This window comes from Pseudochaenichthys georgianus, chromosome 6, assembly GCF_902827115.2.
Source record: "Pseudochaenichthys georgianus chromosome 6, fPseGeo1.2, whole genome shotgun sequence".
NCBI lineage: Eukaryota > Metazoa > Chordata > Actinopteri > Perciformes > Channichthyidae > Pseudochaenichthys > Pseudochaenichthys georgianus.
This window is the reverse complement of record NC_047508.1, coordinates 30,030,477-30,053,972: the sequence shown is the minus strand read 5'-3', so window position 1 is coordinate 30,053,972 and position 23,496 is coordinate 30,030,477. Positions and strand designations below refer to the sequence as shown.

At 43.1% G+C, this 23,496-nt stretch overlaps 1 protein-coding gene across 2 annotated transcripts; it reads left to right on the top strand.

Annotated features, from left to right (window-relative positions):
* Positions 1-11,022: 11,022 nt before the first annotated feature.
* Positions 11,023-22,234, top strand: hexa (hexosaminidase A (alpha polypeptide)). 2 transcript variants are annotated; one of them, XM_034084873.2, is made up of 15 exons: positions 11,023-12,059; positions 14,828-15,004; positions 15,606-15,710; positions 15,827-15,892; positions 16,729-16,775; positions 16,880-16,990; positions 17,069-17,170; positions 17,395-17,527; positions 18,893-19,073; positions 19,226-19,312; positions 19,418-19,490; positions 21,035-21,209; positions 21,433-21,523; positions 21,617-21,724; positions 21,821-22,234. In XM_034084873.2, the coding sequence occupies exons 1-15, from the start codon at positions 11,951-11,953 to the stop codon at positions 21,882-21,884; spliced, it is 1,629 nt and encodes a 542-aa protein (XP_033940764.2). In that variant the 5' UTR covers positions 11,023-11,950; the 3' UTR covers positions 21,885-22,234. The 2 variants fall into 2 exon arrangements, with proteins under 2 accessions (XP_033940764.2, XP_071059618.1); XM_071203517.1 differs by lacking the exon at positions 11,023-12,059 and adding an exon at positions 12,066-12,859.
* The last annotated feature ends 1,262 nt before the right edge of the window (positions 22,235-23,496 follow it).

Below are 23,496 nucleotides of genomic sequence, written 5' to 3'. Positions count from 1 at the left end.
GGCCGGGAGGGTGTGCTGCGTGGGGGAATTGACGGAAGCGCACCACCAGGAGTGGAGCCTGCGGCTTAATTTGACTCAATACGGGCAACCTCAGGAGGGATGGAGGGCCCGGAGGTACTGTTGTCCCCACGTTACCATGTTGTCTGGAGGATAGGACCGAGAGATGACATACTTTCTACCCGGGTTACAAGTCACTTTCTTTGCTTTACCCCCGGTATGGATAAACTCTCCTCAACTCAATCTTCTTTCCCAGCCCCCCGGTTCTCCCTACTGACGCCCGGTTACGGGTCAGTTTGTGACTCATTTGCTGGGTGAGAAACATTAATTGAAGCCTCGGATATGAGTGTCGTCCTGGTACTTCGGGGCACTCTGACTCCAGCGCGGTGTGGCGGCCTCGCCCTGGCCGTCCACCGTGCGCCCTCCGGGTACCTGACTCCCCTGCCTCCTCCGGGGGCAGGTGTGAGGGGTTCAATGCCTCCTCCCCCCGCTGCGGCGAATGCCGGAGCGGGATGGAGCGCCCGGAGGTACTGTTGTCCCCACGTTACCATGTTGTCCGGAGGATTGGACCGAAAGATGACATACTCTCTACCCGGGTTACAAGTCACTATTTTCGGACCCTTTCTTTGCTTTACCCCTGTTCTATCACTCTTTCCTCCTTTGACCATAAAACGTGTTTCCTGCTGGGGTACTGCCTGGTTCCGGGGCACCCTCTCATGGTCGGGGCACCATGAATTGATGCATCGGACCCAATGTTGCTATCACCAGCCCCGCGTTGGTGCGGAGGTGGGACCATTTAGCCAGGTGGTAACCCAAGTCCTCCCTTGGTCCGTGTACCAGGCATTGAAGCATCGAACCCATTGTTGCAATCACCGGTAACGCTAACGCATATAAACGGAGAAACACAAAATAATTGAAATACAATTCTCTGTTTCAGTAAGGATGTCGTCCGAATGCCCGGTGTGCAGACTCTTCTATCTGGCTTTGAACAAGCACCTTAAGCACAAACATGCAGTGCGTAACTTGGAGGAAACAGGCATCATTCTTAAAATGGCTGTGAATAAATGTTCAGACCAAACCCTGTCCCATCACAGGGTGTTCGTATGCTGGGAAGAAACTGGACCGTCATGTGACTCATGGCCAGAGTTGGGTGTAACGCGTTACTGTAATAATATTACTTTTGTCGGTAACGGAGTAGTGTAACGCGTTACTTTTATAATTCAGTAATCACACTACAGTTACTAACATTGCCCCGACACACGTTACTTCTATAAAATAATCACACTCACTGACAAACAAGAGGGGTATCCGCCGCAGGTTTATATACATGTAGGTCTATGTAATCTGCGCGATTTGCGAGACCACATCTCCACATGCAGTGCTGCATAAACATGGCTGAGTCTTTTCATCTGTAAACTTCCTCAACTGGACCGGTCGTTCTCTTTTGTTGATCGCCCTCTCACGGGTGAACAGTTCAATGTCCCGCTTCATTGTAGGAATTCTGCCATGTCTCTACCACTTTAGTTTGACCATCTCTGTTACTAAGTTATGGAATACTAAATAAATAAGTAATTAGATACCTTACCGTTACTGCGCTCATAAAGAATGATAAGAATAATGCGTCTTGAACTGGTTTCATTAATTAGTGTCTTGACGTTTCACAGCTTAGCTTGTTGTGGTAGGCTGGTAGCCTATTTTAGACAACCCGGTATCACGGCAAGACGTGAACATGTGACGATTTACCATGCTGGGAGACGTGAAGATGTCACGATTTCGTCCCTTCAAACGTGACAGCTACACGGTATTGTTAACCCATGTCACTACCCGATCCGTCCCCCTGCCCGATCGGTACTGCGCATGTGCGAGATGGTCCGCCATATTGGACAACTCCGGACGGCAACCCAAGATGGACACTTGACACAGTGGGAGATGAGAGATGAGTTATTGTTATTACAACGTGACTTCACTATTATTTAACAATGCTTTTTATTGGGTTATTTTATTTGGGGTTAAGTACATTGTCAGAATAAGTGAGAAATGGATTTAACTTCTGTTAGACAGCCATATGCCATACATTTTTGCATACATTCACAGTAAATATTTATTCAGTATGATAGCTGTCTAACAGAAGTTAAATCCATTTCTCACTTATTCTGACAATGTACTTAACCCCAAATAAAAGAACCCAATAAAAAGAGTTGTTAAATAATAGTGAAGTCACGTTGTAATAACAATAACTCATCTCTCTCGAGTTTTTGAGCTTTGCTAAAAGCCACTGTGTCAAGTGTCCATCTTGGGTTGCCGTCCGGAGCTGTCCAATATGGCGGACCATCTCGCACATGCGCAGTACCGATCGGGCAGGGGGACGGATCTGGTAGTGACTGTCACTACCCGATCCGTCCCCCTGCCCGATCGGTACTGCGCATGTGCGAGATAGTGAAGTCACGTTGTAATAACAATAATGCGGCTTTCACACCAGCGCTTTTCAGTTTCTAGCTCCGAGCGGGAGCTTTTCTGGTTCAGCTCCGGTTTCCCTTTTCAGCTCCCGCTCTGTGCACACCGCCCACTGGCGCCCCAGAGCTGCCCTTGCTGCGTCATGACGTCACCGTTTACATCGCTGATTTGCCCCCCAAGGGCAGCCATTACGGCAGCTCACAACAACAACAACAACTGCGTCGGGTCGAGGATCGTGTTGCTTTTAATCACACGAAGCCAGAATAAATTGAATAACGACTTCTCCAACCTTATACTTTGCTCCAGAGTGCCGTGGTTCATTGTTTATTAATGTGTTTCTGCAGCATTTACCGACCGCTGCAGTGCTGGCTGCTCTTCCACGGGAGTGTATTCTCCCGTTAGCTCCCGGTTAGCTCACACTGCAGCGGCCGCTCTAAAGTATTCACTATCCGACTCACACAAGCAGCTGATGCATATCCCCAGTTCCCCTTAGCCTAAGTGAATGTGTGTCAGTCTGAATTGACACTGTTTGGTATCACAACGCTGTTATGAAAGTTTCTCTGGTATAAAACGGGTGATGTTAGCATAGCAACCGAAGCTAAACTGACTACTTGCATCCGATAGCTGCAATAATACAAAACAACACGTCTGCCTCTCTCCACAATGATCGATAACAGTGAACGGATGGTCAAAGTAAGGCACAAATAAACAGAATCACACGAAGCCTGGTTAGTGTTGCCTGACTTTATAAAGTGTGTTTCTAGGCACTACTGCTTGTAGGCAGGCATAACAGTCGACCCATAGGAGGTGGGTTTAGTTTCCTGCACGCCTCGACCTAAGAGAGACGTAAGCGACATCACCTCTTAGCTCCAAAGCTCTTGCCTCTGGACCGACAATTTTTTGGAGCTGGAAATGAAGCGGATTCCGGAGCTAAGAGCCGGCGCAGCTCCGGTGTGAACTGGAAAACCCGGCGCTTTTCAGGCTCTAGCTCCGAGCCGGAGCTGAAAAAGCGCTGGTGTGAAAGGGGCATAACTCATCTCTCTCGAGTTTTTGAGCTTAATTTTTTTTTAATTAATTACGTTGTTTATAAATTAATCTGAGGGCCGTAAAAAGAGGAGGTGGGGGCCGCCATTTGCCCATCCCTGGTCTATGTGGTGTTATTGTATATGTGTGTGTGTGTGTGTTTGCGGAGTGAAGCCTTCGGGCACGGTTGATTGACGTGATAGGCAGAGGACATGTTATGGTAACGGAGCATGTGAGCTAGGTGTGTGTGCTAGCATGTGGGCTACCAATAAAGAGACACGTAATTGTAACAGTTGAACTCACGTGTATTATTGAATAACACGACAGTCTACATAATTTACAAACTATTGTTTTACATTCTGTTGGAGTCTACCGGACCAGGTCCGTCCTCCGCGCAGATCGTTTGGATATGGCCAGAGCGGGGTCGCCGTCCGGATCTGCCGATGACCTTTCTTAGTTCTGAGGGAAAAGGAATTGTGTCCTAGACACTATTCTCTGTTAGCTGTACAAAAACTAGACTTTGCACTCCAATGAATTGTTTCTTCAAATAAGCACTTTATTACACAGTTCAACAAAGATATATCAATCCGTACTATACCACAAAGCGCTTTGGACTCCTTCTTGAGTTCCCACCGTGACAGGCTCGTCAGTGTGAGATCCCAGTTGAAGTGAGCGCCGAATTCTGAATATATCTTGTTCTTTATAGTGTTTGCTGTGAAGCCCCCACCTTTGGTGCTCTCTGTGCTGCAGTCTGCCTTTTCTGCCCAGCAACACACAGTTTTAGCTAAGGTCAGGCCAGGGCCATACTCCCTTTTTCTAATTACCTGTTTTAACTGGTTTTCTCACAAGACAGTTGCGTCTGGTGAGGATCAGCGCCCCACATCTCGTCCTTGAAGATAACAGGATGTAGCCGGCCAGCAGTAAACTTTAACAGCAGTAAACTTTAACACGTTATTTTTCCACTCAGACAGCTCAATGTTTCCTATAACAGGATTTACTATATCTTATATTCACAGTTACTTTTTCCTTATCTTTATCCTTCAATCCCCCTTTTGCCCCATTCTAATGATTGGGGCAACAAAACAACGCTATTGTTTATGTACATTTATGTCAGCTGTTTTATGCTTCTGTCTCTCTTTCCCACATTCTGCCATACGGTGGTACTGATGGTGCTGTCGGGAAAGTGTCCATTGCTGCTGCTTCTTCTTCGCCTTCCTCAATGTCTGGGTTGTTTTCTAAGGATAGCAAGGCGAGTTGTTGGCCCAGGGGAGTAGAAGGTGCTATGGCGGTACTAATTATTTTGTCCACCATTGAGCGGATACATGGGATGCAGCAGCATCCGCACAAGGTCAAAATTGCTGCAAACACGGCCATTGATATCTTGTGTAGTTTCATTTTGTGGGGAATTTGGATTATTACTTTGGTCAATGATTTGCCTCCCCCTTTCACCCACTATGATAATGATTATTCCAACAATGATGAAAAAACAAAGTGTTAAGGCCAAGCAATAGAGGTGTTGGTTAGGTCCTGAGTTCTTCTTCATCTTCGTTTTTCTTGTAAAAGTTCTTTGGTGTATCAGTGTAGGTGAGTGTCTCTTGTGTGGTGTGTGTATGTGATGCGTGTGGTGTACCGCCTACTTTGGGGGAGCGGTCCCTTGTTGTGCCTCCTCGCCGGCTGTTATCTCCTGGGCTGCCGTTGGTTCTCCTGTTGTCTCCTCCTCCTCGGAAGTTGAGTCGATGTCCACACTTGGGGGTTGGGGGCTTCGGTTGTTTGCCTGATGTTCAGTTGGCCTAGGTCCTGGATGGTGTCAGCGAGGGTCCTGGTAGGTGCTGGTGCTTCCACACACCTGCTCCAGTGGTACCACGTGTCCCCCTTTCCTTGTAGGCGGACGGCATGGGATGTCCTCTGGGTCACTCGGTCGGGGCCGGAGAGCCTGGGGTTGACAGTCAGCCTCCTGCGTCTCGGGTCCCCCTTTCGGCGTCAGCAACCTGTGTGGAGAAATCTGATACAAATCCCTCAAGCCTACGCTCCGGGCTCTGGGGCCCTCGGCTGTTTGACCCACCAGTGCGTGGCAACTTGGAGCCTGTTGGTGGGGTGTCTTAAAACAACAGACGTCTGTGCACAGGTTTTCTAAATTAATTGTGCAGCATCAGAATCTTAATACTTGGACTGTGCCAACTAAATAAGAACCCCAACATCTTTAGGTAAACTAAATAACATATTTCAATAGCTCTGAATTTCTGACAAGCATCTGTATTTATTTTTAAATGAAATCCCTGAGATCCCATTAAAAATCTAAATATGATTTGAACTGCTAATGTTTCTGGTAAAGAAACACACTAATCTTATGGATTCAAAAACAACCAAAATCACAATACTAACAAAGTGAATGGCTTCCTGGTGATACTGCTTCTACCCGTCAGTGCTTAGATATTATCCCGCTGAAAAAATGAATACAGAATTCCAACAAACTGTCCTCAAATGTCTTTCTATTATGTATTTAGATTAAATGTATATCCCCATAATGACCTCAACAATAAAGTCTATGGCTTTTACTTCTTTACCAGGCTAGTTACATGATGTTGTCCAAATTACATTCTATCTCATTACATTACTATGTTTTAACTTTAACTGTAAATATGTTCTTTCTACATTTCAAACCTTAGTTACTTTAATACCTGTTGACACATTAGTTGACACATTACTCACAGGTCAGCTTCTTAAGTCCATCTCTCTGGTAGCCCCTTGGCCACTGATTCTTTATCTGTGTTACCTGCTATAACTCAATCAATATTAGAGACATGTCAACATTCATCAAACAGTGTGTTATCCCCAAATATGGAGCAGGTCAATTCTAAAACTGTCAATCAATGATCAGATTGAACAATGGAGTTGGGCAGCAGGTTCCTTTCAGTCCCTAAATGAAAAATGTACATTGTAAAGTTTACACTCCCCCTTTTTTACACATTATCTCATGTGTAAACAAAAACCTGTATGGGAAGAAAACCTTCAGGTCATAATGGATTATAAGACAATACCAAACATTTTTCCCAAATGTACATCCATCATTTCCCACAGTAAACACTCCAGTAAGTGTTTCTCTCCATTTTTCAGTCCTAAAAGAAACAGAACCTTCAAATGTCATAGTTTGAGTTTCACATTCTTCAAACCGCCACCTCCTGTGGGAGTGAAACATCAAGTAGGTTAGAAACGGTTTCCCCTTTTGTGCAATGTTAGGAAACCTCTCATTTCACACCTTATTATCACACAGAAATAATGTGTTAGTCCAAAACATGCTTGATTAGTCATCGTTTTAAATCATGCAGTTACACTGATCAGATGCAGACATACACTCAGGCTGCGGCCCCACGAGGACGAATTCGGTCGTTTGCGTTACTGTTTAGTGTCATATAGACCGTTCGGCCACACGAGGACGACCGAATATGGCACTAAACAACTGAGGAAACGACAACGGGTCCCAAGGTGGATAGAAATGCATACGCCACTCTCTGGGGGGTCAAACAGCTCCGTGTGTGCGCCCTATACGGACATTTTCAGATCACTGATAGTGATTACGCAATAGCCCCGCCTCTCCCCACCTCTTCTGCTCACCTCCGCTTACCCCGCGCCAGTGCTGAAGTGTTTCGCCACCAACAACAACAACAATGGCGGATCACAGAGTTGCTATCGTGCTCCGGACGCTATTGACCATGCTACAGTTGTTTGTGCAACATCTACAGCAATAATGATGAGGCAATAGCCCCGCCTCTCCCCACCTCTGCTGCTCACCCCCACGTCAAAGTAAACTGCATCCTGAATTCAGATTATTTATCTTTCTCTCGCGAGTGAAGTCTAATCTGACAGGACGGAGACACGCAGCTCTGCCCACCTGCAGCTCCTCCCGCTGCAGCAAAACACACACTTCAAGTCAGATCATCACCCTTAGCTATTTTAATTACCTCTCAAACTCCCTAAACTAGTTATAAATATGTTTATTTTTTACTGTCGGCCGGGTCACTCATTACTGGATCAGCTGCTGCATGAGACAGACACTGACGCTGTCTGAAGAGAGGGAGGAAAAAGAGAGGCTCAGTGTATTTTATCATTATATTATATAGAGCCGTTATTCATTTGTTTTAAAGCTCAATAAATAACAAAGAAGACCTTTGACCGGCACTTTTATAATTTTGTCCGGAAGATTTCAACTTTAATAAACGCTGACTGGCGAAAAACTCTGCCCGGTTCCCTCGGCCCCCACCGCGGAGAATAAACAGAAGGGCAACCATGACAACCATGCTTCTTCGCTGCTTTTGTGGAGGAAGTTACAGCGCCACGTAGAGGCTCCTGCATATGTACTGCAGCTTCTCCAGCGGTTGGAGCTAAACGGAGCGGTCTCGTGTGGGCAGACACTATCCGGATAATTATTGCATGTGGACGGAAGCCGTTTGCGTTAATCCTATGCGTTTAGCCGTTTTCGTCCTCGTGGGGCCGCAGCCTCACTCACACTGTCAGGTTGTAAAGTCAGGTTTTGGTCAGGTACACCTCAGAGTCAGTCATTGACAGTGCCTTCCCAAGTTACCCTGTCTGTCAGGGTCAAAGGTCAGTTGGTCTTTTTGGCCATGTGTCGTGCCCTGCAGAGATGTTCCAGCACAGGCCAGCATCCTCCGTCTATAGAAATCTGTATATATGGAGCGCCATCATTTATTAATTCACAATTACAACTATAATGTTCAAGATATCTCTGTTTTCCCAAATTCCCTGAAAAGTGTTAGCCAAAAAATTTCACTTCCTTATTGTACTACTACTGCAGTTCATTAACACCTAATCAATATCAACACGTCTAATAGATGTAATTCAGAAACTTGTGTACATCACTATTATCTTGTGTCAAAACATTATCAGGATCTGTAAAGCTCTGCTATGTATTCCATAACTCATTCTATTAATTTATCTTCAATTCTGGTGCACTTAAAGAACAATGTTACCCTCTTTAACAGTGCGTGGAACCCTGGGTGTCCTGAACATGTAACAATCACTCCTTCCCTTATCAAGGACCTAAAAACAGAAGTAATTTCATCAATGGTTTGTAGCTGAACTTAGGAATCATCCCTCATGGTAGGTATGTTTTTACTTTTTAACATCTCTAAATGTCGGTTAATTACTAACTAAATGAATGTCCATTAGGAGGTGGTGCCGCTAGTCCTCTAAACTCATAATCTGGTGCCGTGCGCTTCCTGTGAAGCTGCAAGTAAGATTTAAAAACCACTGCAGGGTGGGTCGAGTGACCCCTCCTCCCTATTGGTCGTCAATAATATGCACCCTTACTGGGTGATTGAAGGTCCCACATTATTTCCCATTTCAGCATCAGCCCTCTTTACTCTAAAATTACTTTTTAAATAGGAATATGTAGAAATGGAACAAATATTCAATCTTCAGAAAAGTTCTTAACCAATGTCTATCTGGTGAACAGCCAACATATTTTAAAATGTCAGATGTATAAAAATAAGCCTAAATACTCCCTTACCCTCAAAGTCCAAATCTAGACACAAGGTGAACAGTTTTGGTAACGGACAATTTAATCTAAAAACAAAACAAAATTGGACTTGTGTCCTTGTTATTTGTTCTTCAAAATACATTAGCAAATACCCTGCGAAGTATTCGCAACATAACTAACCCTCCCTAGGATATGAACTCCATTCATCCCTTTACTCATAGTTAGTTTATATGTCTAAATTATTATGTGTGACCTAATAATCAGATGTCTTGTTTGTCAACCAAGAATATTAAACTTGAATCTTTTCAGTATTCCAGACCATCATATAAACAATCAGCCTCCCTTCTCAAACACTAATGTTATTGTTGTACACCACCCTCTGGAAAACTCTTGCACAGTTATGCTGTCAAATCATCGCATATTTTCCTCAGAGTCTGAACCGTCTGAGACCAGCCTGTCTCAAGATCTTGTCACAATGTGAACAGTCAGTGATGCGTTGTCCTCTGCAGCTGTAGTCAATAGGATCAATGAAACTCTTGCACTGGGATGTCCTGAGGGGGAAGGCACCTCTGGATCAATGTGCTACATTCAGCAGACACACTTGTCCTCTGCACAGCAGGAATCCCCCAAAACTGCTGTTTCTCTTCCCACCACTGTTGCCTTGACAACGAGGTACACGCAAAATGTCAAACCCTCCTCAGATGCGTTCTTTGCACAGTTCTTCTGTTTCTGTAGTGAGCAACTCTTCACCAACACACTGAGTACAACCCAAAGGTGGCGCACAACTTTCCAGTGCCGCTGTAAATCACAATAAAACCAGCAACTGGAGATAAACTCAATTTAAATCTCTCCCCCAAAGGGTTACAAAATAAAACGGCTGAGTGTCTATATGGTCAGGAATGCTGAAACATGTGAATGTTAAAACAAATCAATGGCAGTAGTCTACCCAGATTCTTTACTCCATTAAAAGTAGTAAAACCACATTGTAAAATCTCTTTTGTCTAGTTGAAGTCCTGCTTACTTCATCTTTAAAATCTTCTTTAATTTGAAACCACAAAAGGTCTTTAATGGTATCAATTGTGGACTTCCTTAATATGAATTGTAAATGCAACATATGTTCTCTTTAGAACACAGATATGACAGTAGCTGCTGAAACTGGTTAATAGCAGTTTTCTGTCAACCTAGTTAAGCCTGTTGTTATATCTAGTAAATATATTTTTATTTCACGTTTACTCACAAAACAATATGAAATTATTTAGAAACAAGTTTTACTCTCTCTGAACTCTTCAAAACATCTACTTGTCTTTCTCTTTCCTCCCTGTGCCCTGCAGCTGCCGGCTCAAGTTTCCGGTGTGTTTGTGCAACACCTGTCATGCGTAACCATTTAACAGATTCATTCTGACTGACAAACTCATAACAACCTCCCGTTTACTTTCTACTCTTTCTTCATAAACTTACAAACACAATTAATGTCTACTAATGATATTATAAAAACACTAGGTGGAATAATCCACTATTATGTTCAATTTGAATCAAACTTTAACCTGCTTCATATACTCAGCAAACAGTATTATTACTTTCCCTCAACGTTACTGTATGCAATAAATGCCTTCGAAATATAAGTAAACTTCTCAGTAAATGACAAATACCACGAAATTCACAATGCAATGTTTCTTTCAAATATCTACGACACATTGATCTATTAATCTTCAATGTTATTCCCTCCTTCTTCAGACCACTCGATTATTCACACACTTGTTTTAAATTCAATGCTCTTTCCTCATGCATTTTAAGAAGAGAGAGAAAAAAGGAGGGGGGGTGTGGGTACTCTCACAGACACCCCGGCTTGAACAGGCATTCCATGAGGAGGGGGGGCTTCCTTGAAACAAGAATGACTTCGTATCTATTTATCTGACTAGGTTAATATGTGTTCACTTGTATTTATTAATACACTGGACAAATCTTGTCGTTACTCTTAATGTCCGTGGAGCAACACAGAATATTGAAGAACAGAGGGCAGCTGACCACAAATGAGCTTCCCCTGTTATATAAACATTAATATTGTAGTGCCGAGAGATATGGAGTCAGAGGCGGTGCATCGAAGGTGCAAAAGGGAACTTTAATGAGGAGCAGAAAAGGACATGTTGTCGGGTCGCAGCCCGGGTCGACAAGAGAGAGAGCTAAGAGGGCACACACTATTTATAGGTAACCCATAACATGTCCGTGTGGGAACAATAACCGCAACTGTAGTTCCAAGTTTGAATTATGTCCCAGTGGTTAAATAGGTGGTCACCACACAAGCCCCCCCAGAATTCAAACATGGCAAAAAAATATATCCCCACGTCCGTAAACATCACAAGGGCCGAGGAGGGTGGGGCCGCAGGTGAGGACCGGGCCATGGAACGGGCCACGAAAGGGGGCCGCAGGAGAGGGCAGGGGCCCTAACGAGGGCGAGGGCACCCACACCGGGGGCGGGCCGTCGTAAGGGGGCCGCACTAGGTGTTGCGGAGAACCCAGCAGGAAAGAGGGCAACCCGGCCGCAGGCAGACGCACAACGGCGACGGGCATGAAGTCCTCGGCAGGCGTCGAGGTATCCCCGGAAGAGAGGGCAACCCGGCCGCAGGCAGACGCACAACGGCGGCGGGCATGAAGTCCTCGGCAGGCGTCGAGGTATCCCCGGAAGAGAGGAGCAGTCCCCCCGGGAGGAAGGAGCACAACCCGGCCGCAGGCAGACGTGCCGCGGCGGCGGGCATGAAGTCCTCAGCAGGTGCTGAGGCATCACCGGGAAGCAGGAGAGGCCAGACAGGGTCCCGGAGCGCGCCACCCATGGGCCGATGGAGCATGGGCGACGTCCGGAACTGTCGAGGCGAGAGGGGGTCCCGGAGTGCGCCACCCAGGCGTCGATGAACGTGAGTGGCGTCTGGATATCCCCGGAAGGCAGGAGAGGCCAAACAGGCTCCGGAGCGCGCCACCCACGGGCCGATGGCAGCATGGGCGACGTCCAAAACCGTTGAGGCGAGACGGGGTCCAGGAGTGCACCACCCAGGCGTCGATGATACCGTGAGTGGCGTCTGGAACCGCCGTCGAGGTGGTGAGAAAAATGAGTGTCCACATGAGGTCAACCGGCTGGTCGAACTTCCTCTCCGGAACCGGAAAAAAAATTGTTAAGTCAGATGTCAACACGTCGTTAGTTGCTAGCCGTTAGCTGCCGCTGCTAGTTGTCGTTAGCTGTTAGCCGTTAGCTGTCGTTGTTAGCCGTCGGTAGCTGCTAGTTGTCGTTAGCTGTTAGCCGTTGTTAGCTGTCGTTGTTAGCCGTCGGTAGCTGCTAGCCGTAGTGGTTAGCTGTTAGCTGGTGTCGACGGCCGCTAGCCGGAAGCCGTTAGCTGGCTGCCATGGGTAGCTGCTAGCCGTCGTTAGCCCCTCGTGGTTAGCCGCTAGTCGTCGTCAGCCCGCGCAGCCAGGACGTGTAGCCGCACGCCCCGAAGAAACAAGCCCACGAGGTAGCAATCGAATCGCTGGGCGACCCAGCAGGTCGTGCATCGACCCCCTGTTGGATGGAAGGCTGATGCGGGAATGGCGAGCAACGTCCCAGCTCTTCTGCGGGGCGCGCACCGAGCCTCAGTCCGCGTGCCGGTGGCAGCCACGGACGATTCCAAAAATCCCCGGCATTTCGAGAAAGAAACATGAGTTCCTTTTGCCGTGTTCGGGTCCGTCCCGGAAACTTCTCGAGACTTGTCAGGGTCACCAGTGTAGTGCCGAGAGATATGGAGTCAGAGGCGGTGCATCGAAGGTGCAAAAGGGAACTTTAATGAGGAGCAGAAAAGGACATGTTGTCGGGTCGCAGCCCGGGTCGACAAGAGAGAGAGCTAAGAGGGCACACACTATTTATAGGTAACCCATAACATGTCTGTGTGGGAACAATAACCGCAACTGTAGTTCCAAGTTTGAATTATGTCCCAGTGGTTAAATAGGTGGTCACCACAATATATTCCTTCTGACTGACAAGCGTTCAAAAACCCTCCTGTTTATCACTTAGGCTACTACTTTTTGTTTTATTCATAACCTAAAAATACAATTGTGATGAATAGCTTGCTCTTTTTCTGATTGAAACAAAGAGTACTCTTCTACAGAATCCGAAAGTGGGGGGAGATTCTTTCACAGACAAATACTGACACCCCGGCTCCGGCTGGAGCTCTCAGCCTTTTCAAGAGAAGGGGGGCTTCTTTCAACAACTAACAACAAACTATTGGTATACCAAAACATTTACCAACATAAAACAAGGTCTTTACGAATCAACAATGACAACCAACAGACAGAACAATCAACAAACAGCAAACATTGTACACAGATATATTAGCTACTGATACGGCGACCAGTTTTACACCTTACTATTGGCTACTTGTTTGACCAGTTTGACACCTTACTGTTGGCTACTTGTTTGACAAGTTTGACACCTTACTGTTGGCTACTTGTTTGACAAGTTTGACACCTTACTGTTGGCTACTTGTTTGACAAGTTTGACACCTTACTATTGGATACTTGTTTGACAAGTTTGACACCTTCCCGTTGGACCGCGGCGGATCCTCATAAATTACGGGTTCCACCCGCTTCTCATCACAGATTTGTTTATACCCTTGTTGATCTATTCAGTGCACACCATTTTATTTACGTTTTATCTTTACTTTTTAGCTGAGACAATTATTTCTGCCATTTTCACACAATCCTAAAATTTAGTGGTATTTCAAACACATCTATTTGTTGTAACAGGCAGATGCTTACCTTGATTCTGAATTGCCCGGGTTTTTGATTGTGTGAGATGGTTTCTTGTAAAAGCCGTAAACTCAATGTTTTTTGGTGTCCTCTCAGAAAGTCATCGGTGTCCGGACTTCCCGCTCTAGACCATCACGTCACGGGGTCACCAAGCTGTTGGAGTCTACCGGACCAGGTCCGTCCTCCGCGCAGATCGTTTGGATATGGCCAGAGCGGGGTCGCCGTCCGGATCTGCCGATGACCTTTCTTAGTTCTGAGGGAAAAGGAATTGTGTCCTAGACACTATTCTCTGTTAGCTGTACAAAAACTAGACTTTGCACTCCAATGAATTGTTTCTTCAAATAAGCACTTTATTACACAGTTCAACAAAGATATATCAATCCGTACTATACCACAAAGCGCTTTGGACTCCTTCTTGAGTTCCCACCGTGACAGGCTCGTCAGTGTGAGATCCCAGTTGAAGTGAGCGCCGAATTCTGAATATATCTTGTTCTTTATAGTGTTTGCTGTGAAGCCCCCACCTTTGGTGCTCTCTGTGCTGCAGTCTGCCTTTTCTGCCCAGCAACACACAGTTTTAGCTAAGGTCAGGCCAGGGCCATACTCCCTTTTTCTAATTACCTGTTTTAACTGGTTTTCTCACAAGACAGTTGCGTCTGGTGAAGATCAGCGCCCCACATCTCGTCCTTGAAGATAACAGGATGTAGCCGGCCAGCAGTAAACTTTAACAGCAGTAAACTTTAACACGTTATTTTTCCACTCAGACAGCTCAATGTTTCCTATAACAGGATTTACTATATCTTATATTCACAGTTACTTTTTCCTTATCTTTATCCTTCAATTCAGATTAAGAAATACATAAAGAAAGAAAGAAAAACAACCAGACTCACTGAAAAAAAGCACCCACACCTTAAACCCCGGTCACGTGACTGTTTGCTTTGGGCACCTGACCTGTTCAGCTTGACAGTTCAGTAGTTGCCTCTCAGTGGAGTAGTATGCAAGCAATCATGTGTATGCTTAGTTCTGGACGATGCACTCGTACACATTTGTATTTGCTTCTACTAATAATAATTGCTCTTGGCTTTCACACAGTGGAGGGAGTATGGCCACTACCGCAGACTGTCACCACCTCACCCGAGCGATACCCTCTGAACTCGCAGGCTTTCTACTTTGGATACGGAAGACAATCAGCCGCCAAACCAGGATGTTCTGTTCTGGATGCTGCATTCAAGAGATATTTTTCTCTAATATTTCAAGACTACACTTCTGGTAAGTGATGTGAGGTTAAAATGAGACTATGGCAAAACGAAAGTGAAGTTTAATACCTTCTTGGTTTAAAAATACTAACACAAATTATGGTAAATATTGACATAGGTAGTTTAATGTATGTGTTTGTGTGATACTTAAATGTTACAATGTATTGTGAATGCACACAATTGACTAATCTTATACTATGCATTATATACAAACAGAATGAGCAAAATACAGTAGGTTAAATCCTGTCTTTTTAGATTATAGTGCTAGCATTAATCAAAGATTATCTGGGGATTCACACATTTAAGATGTTGTTATGGATGCCCTGATTAATTAGAGAAAAGTGCTCACTGGGTGTTTTTTGAATGTTTTGTTTGTCATGTTGGCTTTTAAAGTAGTTCAATAGGCTTTGTAGAGACAGCAGCACAGCAGTCAGTCTGCCTACCTACTCAAAAACCCACCATGACAATGAACCAGTGCAGCAGAGCTTCATGTTTGTGTTGTCAAAAATAACTCAGGTTATAGAATAACTATAGTGTGATACAAACATAAAACGTTTACACAACTTTAACCAACTTACCAGTATCTGTAATAATTTTACTTTTATGACCAACAGGAAATGGTCCTCTGCGATTCAATCAGAATAAACCATTTACTGTTGAGGTCAGTGTTGACCATGATGATTGTGAGAGTTACCCCAATGAGGACTCTTCTGAGAGATGTAAGTATTGACATATATCTGAGCCTGAGCACCACAGGTAAAGTACACTTTGGTAACAACTGTCACAACCGTTGGAATTAGAGGCTTAACCTAACTTGCTGTTATTTATGTTACAGACAATCTGAGTGTATCTGCTGGAAAAGCATCTCTGAATGCAGAAACTGTGTGGGGTGCAGTAAGAGGTGATTATAGCAAATTCATGTATGTAAGAAACAACATTTGGAAACAAGAAATTAAACCAACAAAACTTGTTCAGCAAGTTGCACGGGATATCTCGTGATTTATCAAAGCGACTATGACCTTGAAGCAGGCCGCTGTGGCTGTACATGCTTTGGCTAACTTGTTGTATGACTGTGTTGTGATTGTTTGTTTTAAAATGGTCTGTAACTGTGCTACTGTGTTACCTATCTTGGGCCAGGACTCTCTTGAAAAATATATTTGTAATCTCAATGAGACCTATCCTGGTTAAATAAAAAAAAAAACCATTAGGGACCTTCATAGACACAATGTTGTCTCTTTTAGGATGGGACAGGGAATCCTAGGTGGGGAGATAGCAGGTTGACAGTATATGACACAGAGAAATGGTATAAATCAAAACCTGAGGACCTAAAGATTAATTTAAGATGTAGCTCAAGTTTCTATAGCCATAAATCTGTAAAAAGAAAAAAAACATTGTCTTTTGGTCATACTCAAAATGTAAAGTGTGTATAAAGGTTTAGAAGATTAAATTGAAGTATATGATGGCCAATTCAATGTTTTACTATGTCTCATAAATTGATGCAGCATTACTGGATCGATTCCATTTGTTATAGCTTAACCCACATTTAAACCGGTGGATTATTACCTGTAACTGTGGTGTGTTATGGATCACTCTTTCCAAAAAGCAAGCATGACATTTTTTAGGTTTTTCTAGTTTTAAAAGTAGCCAACTAGAGCCTCTCTACAACTGTCAAATCCAACTAAATTGCAGAATTACTGACTGTTGATTATATGCTTTATATCCTCTGATTAAACACAGGTCTGGAATCCTTCAGTCAGCTGGTGTATCAAGATGAATATGGCTCAGTAAGTGCTCTAGAGTTAATATTTATCTTAAAACACACTTTGTGACTTTGTCATAGTGCTTGACAATTAAATCTAGTTTTTGTTTACCTTTTTTTTTCTTTTAGTATTTTGTGAACAAGACTGAGATTGACGACTTCCCCCGGTTTAAATTCAGGGGGATTTTATTGGACACTTCACGTCACTATTTACCAGTGACGGCCATTTTAAAAACTCTGGTAATAATAACTTGAAATTATCTGAACTTCAGCCTTGTGTTTCCATTCAATGGTATTAACATGTATCTTTCTTGTTAGGATGCAATGGCCTACAGTAAGTTCAATGTGTTTCATTGGCACATTGTTGATGACCCCTCCTTCCCTTACCAGAGCAGCACCTTTCCTGATCTTTCCAGTAAGGTATGTCATGTGGATGAAGCCAGCTGCATAGAAATGAGATGAGATCAGCTCAACCTGTTGAACCATGACTTTGCACATTTATTTGAACTGCATTGTAGACGATTCTAACCTTTATTTTATAAAACCCTAGCTTTTAACTTAGTAGCCTGCTTGTGAATATATGCGGTAGGAAACTGTAAAAAATGTGCACCCACGCTGAGCAAAGGCTTCTGGCTCTAATTCAGGGGGCTTTCCATCCGATGACTCACATCTACACACAGTCAGATGTGAGAAGGGTGATCTCACATGCCAGGCTTTGGGGAATACGGGTCATTCCTGAGTTTGATTCACCCGGACACACCCAATCCTGGGGAAAAGGTAACATTTATAAACAATTTCTTTATCCAACTGATTCCAGATACTTGATGTTTAACGTGTAGAGCAGTGATTCTCAAACTTTTTTCAATAATGTACCCCTTTGAAAACAAAATTCAGCCATGTACCCCCCGATCAGCGAAAACACAATTTGTTAGGGAAGAAATGCCTATTTAAAGAGGTACAGTACAGCACTGCACCATCAGTGTCTGATTTATTAAAACAACAACCTTGTAACTGAGAAACACTTAAATGCTACATTTCAAATGTTTACAATCCATCACTAAATTCATGGCAAACCAATTTTAACATCATGCAATAACACTAAGACGACATTAGTTGCATTGAACTGATCTTTTTAATAAGTTGTACTTACAATTTAGTGAGAAACAGGGCTTGTGCTTCACTGAGGATCTTTGTCATTCTGACAGGGAGGCAAACTGCAGTTATTACACTTTGTGTTTTGAAATATGTGTAACTCTGTTAATATAAAACCCACACTGCTCAAACTTCGTTACTTTTCCTAACATTTCTTTTTTCCATTAACATAAAATAAAAGTCACGTACCCCCTGTAGTACTCCAATGTACCCCTAGGGGTCCGCGTACCCCCATTTGAGAACCACTGGTATAGAGGACTTGGCTTTATGCCTGGTTTTGGTCCTGAAGGAATCATGTCTGCCAAACCCTAAAAGGAAAGTCTATAAATAGCACAAAGACAACCAAACCGACTTACAATAAGTGCGTTCGACCAACAAAATACAAACTTGAAGAAAACAGAATCATATAAGTACATCAGGCTTCATAGAGCAAAAACATTTCAAGTGCTGCTCAAGTGGCTTTAGATAAGCCAGCCCTTTATTAGTATACAAGTGCTTTGTTAATAGTTTTATCGCTCGAAGTGGAGTCGAAAGAGATGAGTTTTCAGTCTGCGCCGGAAGGTGTGTAAGCTATCTGCTGTCCTGATGTCAATGGGGAGCTCATTCCACCATTTTGGAGCCAGGATAGCAAACCCACGTGTTTTTGCTGATGGGAACTTGGGTCCCCTTCGCAGCGATGGTGCAGCGAGCCGTTTGGTTGATGCAGAGCGGAGTGCACGTGCTGGGGTGTACGCTTTAACCATGTCCTGGATGTAGGAAGGGCCAGATCCATTCGCATGCCTGGTTTTGGTCCTGAAGGAATCATGTCTGCCAAACCCTAAAAGGAAAGTCTATTAATAGCACAAAGACATGTAGGCTACTGAACCTTTGTTACACGTCCTTCTCTGTGGCTATCAGTAGAAACAAATTCCTGCACTCAACAGATAATGCAATACATTTATTTAAACAAAATGCTGAAGGTAATCTTATTGATAAATGTTTATCCCCCAGGCCAGCCTGATCTCTTGACTCCCTGCTACAGAGGTAGCACCCCTTCAGGAACTTTTGGTCCTGTCAACCCGGTGCTACCCTCCACCTATCAGTTCATGACTAAACTATTTAAGGAAGTGTCATCAGTGTTTCCTGATTCCTATATTCACCTTGGAGGGGATGAGGTGGACTTTGGTTGCTGGTAGGTTGAAATATGATAGATCATTTAAATGCGTTCCCACTGTTTTATCACCTGTTATTTTGTTCATATTTTTACTGAATGTACATCTATTCATTTGTTTTCATCCTATTATCTAGTTTATGTTTAAGCTTAAAAACTCTCACGTCCCATAGGAAATCCAACCCTGATGTCCGAGCATTCATGCAGAAGATGGGATTTGGAGGAAACTTCCTCAAACTGGAAGCATTCTACATGGAGAGGTATGTTTTAAAATGCATCATACTGTACAATTTTAGAAAAAGCTTGGAGAATTGCACCAACCAAAAAGTCATTGTTTTAAATGTCATTAATGTCTCTTTCCCCAGCATTGTGAATATCACTTCAGCTCTCAACAAGACATCTATTGTGTGGCAGGATGTGTTTGACTACCATGAAAAAGTAAGTACACCCCCACAAATAACCCCTCTATAAATATAATATGAAACATGTAATTATTATGTTTTGTTAGTGTTTTCATATAAGCTCATACCTTTTTTATTTTTCATCCAAACATTGCAGTAATTTACACAATCAGAATTTGAAATTCTGTTATTTTTCATTTTTAATATTATTTATTTATTTAATTAAAATGTGTGTCCAAGTATCTGCATTCAATGAATGAGATAATTATTTAAAGCAAACATGAAACTTATATTTGTCATAATAATTTCAAACATCTTTATTCTTGATGTTATTCCTGTAGTAGGTGGGTCACTCAACATTTTCCCTTTTTAAGATATTGAAATGAAAACAGGTTTTTTGTAAATGTTTGTGGACAGCTGCTGTCTGGTTCACACATGCTAGCACCTTTTACATTCAAACTAAATTACCCCATTGGGGCTAAAATACAGTAGAATAAAACCTTATTAGCATCCTACTCTAATCCAATACATTTTTATGTAAGATACAAATCAGCAGAGTGAATGGTTTGAACCAGGTATATTTTAACAGATTATTGTGTGGAAAATAAAAGCAACGGTTGTGGGTTTTGTCAATTGAGTCTAATAGAGTATAGCATTGTGTTGCAGCGCAGCTCTCTGTCAGTGGTGGAGGTGGGGAAAGATGGCTGCTACCTGTGTGAAGTGCACAGAGAGGCTAAAGTAGGGCTCAGGGTGATTCTGGCCTCTCCGTGGTATCTGGACCAGCCAGGGCCCACACACGACTGGGCCCGCTACTATACTGTGTTGCCCCTCGCCTTCAAGGGTCAGAACATAGCCTGTGTGCTGTGGCCAGTTGAAGTTTGACTTTCTGCGGTGGTTTTTGTTGTGATAATAATAATTACCAGGTAAAACGTGGTTTCCTCTGAAGTACACACAGATTTAATTTTTGTAGCCATACCACTAGGTGGCAGTGCAGACAGTTGTCCATTCATTTATGTCACAGAGACATAATCTTGTTCTCAATCCCTTAGAGTTTAATAATGGTGTACAGAATGAAGCATGGTGTATATATAAATCATTTTACTTTTTTTATCAATTCTTATGGTGTGAACACACTTCAAAGGGCACCCAACTCAGAATTGTTGTGTAGTATGGAATTAGGACAGACAAAAGCACGTCATGGGAAATGCAAGCATATTTTGATACATTTCAAACCTGTTAACTCTCCTTGGTTAAAATACAATCATGGACTGTGCACAGCATGCTCTAAGATGGTAATATTTTGGGAAGAGGATATTAGAAAAGAATATTCTGACGAGGATTTTAGTGTGTTGTTAACACTCGCCTAGTTTGGGAGAAGACTGCTTTTGCGACATACATTTTTTTTTCAATAATCCATTTGGAATTCATTTGCCGCATTGTGTGAACCATGTCTTGGTAGAACCATGATGATAAAAGCTCATCAGTTTTTAAAAATAAAATATACTGAACTATAAAAAAGACAGGTCATTTGCAATATAGCACAGAAGGGCAAGACTGCATGTGGTTTGTCACCCTGATCAGATTCCTAAGGACACAGTGCTGCACATCTGGAAAGGCACTGGTTATAAGGAAGAGCTAAGCAGGATTACCAAGGCCGGCATGAGGGTCGTGCTAGCTGCCCCGTGGTACATCAACCACATTGCCTATGGCCAGGACTGGCGCAAGTCCTACACCGTGCAGCCACTGAACTTTTCTGGTGTGTTCATGTCCAAGTTATTTATTATATAACCTGGGTCAGTTATGGGCTGGTGGTGGGAGCATGTAGAGAACCTTTAAACATTGACCTGCTAAGTGTGTAGACTTGAAGTGGTGTTATAACTTTGAAGTGAAGTTTATGATTAATAGAAAATGTATTATTATCTCTAAATAAAACCCATCAGACTTTTAAATCAAAGCTTTTCACTGTCTTCCCCTCACAGGCACTGATGAACAGAAGAAGCTGGTGATAGGGGGGGAGGTCGCCATGTGGGGGGAGTATGTTGACGCCACCAATCTCCATCCACGTCTTTGGTACGTGATTAAAAAGACAGTGCAGAAACAATTGCATGACATGCATGAAATCCCTCTAAAATAAATCACTTGTTGCACCCCAAAAAATCACAGGCCGAGGGCAAGCGCTGGAGCAGAGAGACTGTGGAGTGATGAACAGCAGACCTCAAGTGTAGACAAGGCGTTTCCTCGCTTGCAGGACTTTCGCTGCTTGCTCGTGAGGTATTTATGCTGGCACAGTTTAACAAGACACTGTGCTCTTTGTAATAATCTTTGCTTTTTTACACATTAATGTTTCTGCTTCCCTTTCTTCTCAAGGCGTGGCATCCGGGCAGAGCCTCTGTTTGTCGGACATTGCAAACACGAGTACCAAGGTATTTGAAGATTCCGGATGGATTGAACTAATAACTAACTAATTCAGTTAAAAGTTGCCTTCTTTTAAAGTGGTGTTATATCTTTATACATTTTGAATGCATTAATGCTTTCTCAGGGATTTTCTTATCATTTGTATTTTGTGATTTTCAGTTATCCACTCTTTATTTGTTTCCTTTAAAAATGTATTAATCACAATAATTAACTGTTAACAATAACCTTATTTGGAAGAACCCAAAGTGCCGCACTGTAATGTTGAATAGAACTTGATGAATGCACAAGTGTGTAAATATTAACACAGCCAGTATGCTGCAGCATGTACTATTTCACTGAAGCTAAATAAAATAATGTTGCTCTGAAGACTTTGTCAGTTATTATTCTTCCAAACAGCTGTTCCTGTAATACTACTGCTAAAAAAGCACAAAACAAACACATTGAATACATCTTTCACACAAATTGGCAGTTTAGATGCAGATACAGGTACTTTGATGTGTTCTTGGTGGAAACAAGGCAGACATGGCAAGAACATGTACACTTCACAAACAAACTCAACTCAATGTCTGTCATTATCAGAAAGGTTGTTACAACAAAGGATATCGTTATTACAACCCTTTAGTTTCTACATTGCCCAAAACACCTCAGTCCGCCAACTTTTCTCGGATACATGCCAATAAATGTTTCCTTAATTCTAATTTGATCAGATATAAGGGAAACATTCCCTGGGAACATACTTTTATAAAACAAGCAAAGGGCATCTGTCTCTCTCTATAGATTAAAGAGTGTTTTGTCAGGGCAACCTGAATGTTAGGCCAGTTTTCAGTGACTTGGACCAGGGAAGCTTAAACAAGAGGTTGTGAACACTCACTGTCAAAATGGCCATACATTTTAGTTTCTCACTGACTACATGAAAACTCTAAGAGGATCCTGTTATTCTGTCCTTCTGCTGACACTATTGATCAGTTATGTGTTTAGAAATGTTTAGTATGTGTTGTTTCTAGGGGCATTACAATTCACACACACTGTAAAAACCTTGGCCATGCCATGAGATAAGTTATGGAATAAGATATGTGACTGGATCGAACCAAGACCTTCCGATTCGTGGACGACCGCTCTACGTCCTGAGTCACAGCCGCTCCAATGTAATCACATCGGTATTAATTTGACATTCAAATTTCTGGTCATTTATTTTAAAAATGTTCTGCTGTATCTATGCAAAAGATTATGTACATCTATTAAAAGGACAACATAACCCAATAAGGCTCTCAGTTCCTTTGTCAGCGAAAATATGGATCTTGTCTCACTGATGTTGATTTGCTTATTGAGTTGAGCCGACATGACTTTGATACGGACTGAGACAACTGATTTTCTCATTGTATGGATTACAGTAGTGGCAGCAGATGGCAAGGCGGGGCAATCCCTGGTAGCCCCAGTGCTGACACCTCAATCCTTCCGCTCCATCTGACCTGGGGGTGACAACAGGAATTGCTAAAGAGAACCTTCAAAGCTTAACCGTGTGTACTTGGACTCAGGCAGTCATCCTGAGTGCAGTCACAGAATGCTGTTATAGCAGGCATAAGATTATCCTGCTGGGACATTGAACTGCCTTGATTCACTAGAAATTA

Coding starts and splice junctions, on each gene's coding strand:
- hexa (XM_034084873.2), top strand. CDS start 11,951: ATGGCAGCATGGGCGACGTCCAAAACCGTTGAGGCGAGACGGGGTCCA. Junction 15,005..15,605: donor ATTTCAAGACTACACTTCTG/GTAAGTGATGTG, acceptor TATGACCAACAG/GAAATGGTCCTCTGCGATTC. Junction 16,776..16,879: donor ATCAAGATGAATATGGCTCA/GTAAGTGCTCTA, acceptor TTTTTCTTTTAG/TATTTTGTGAACAAGACTGA.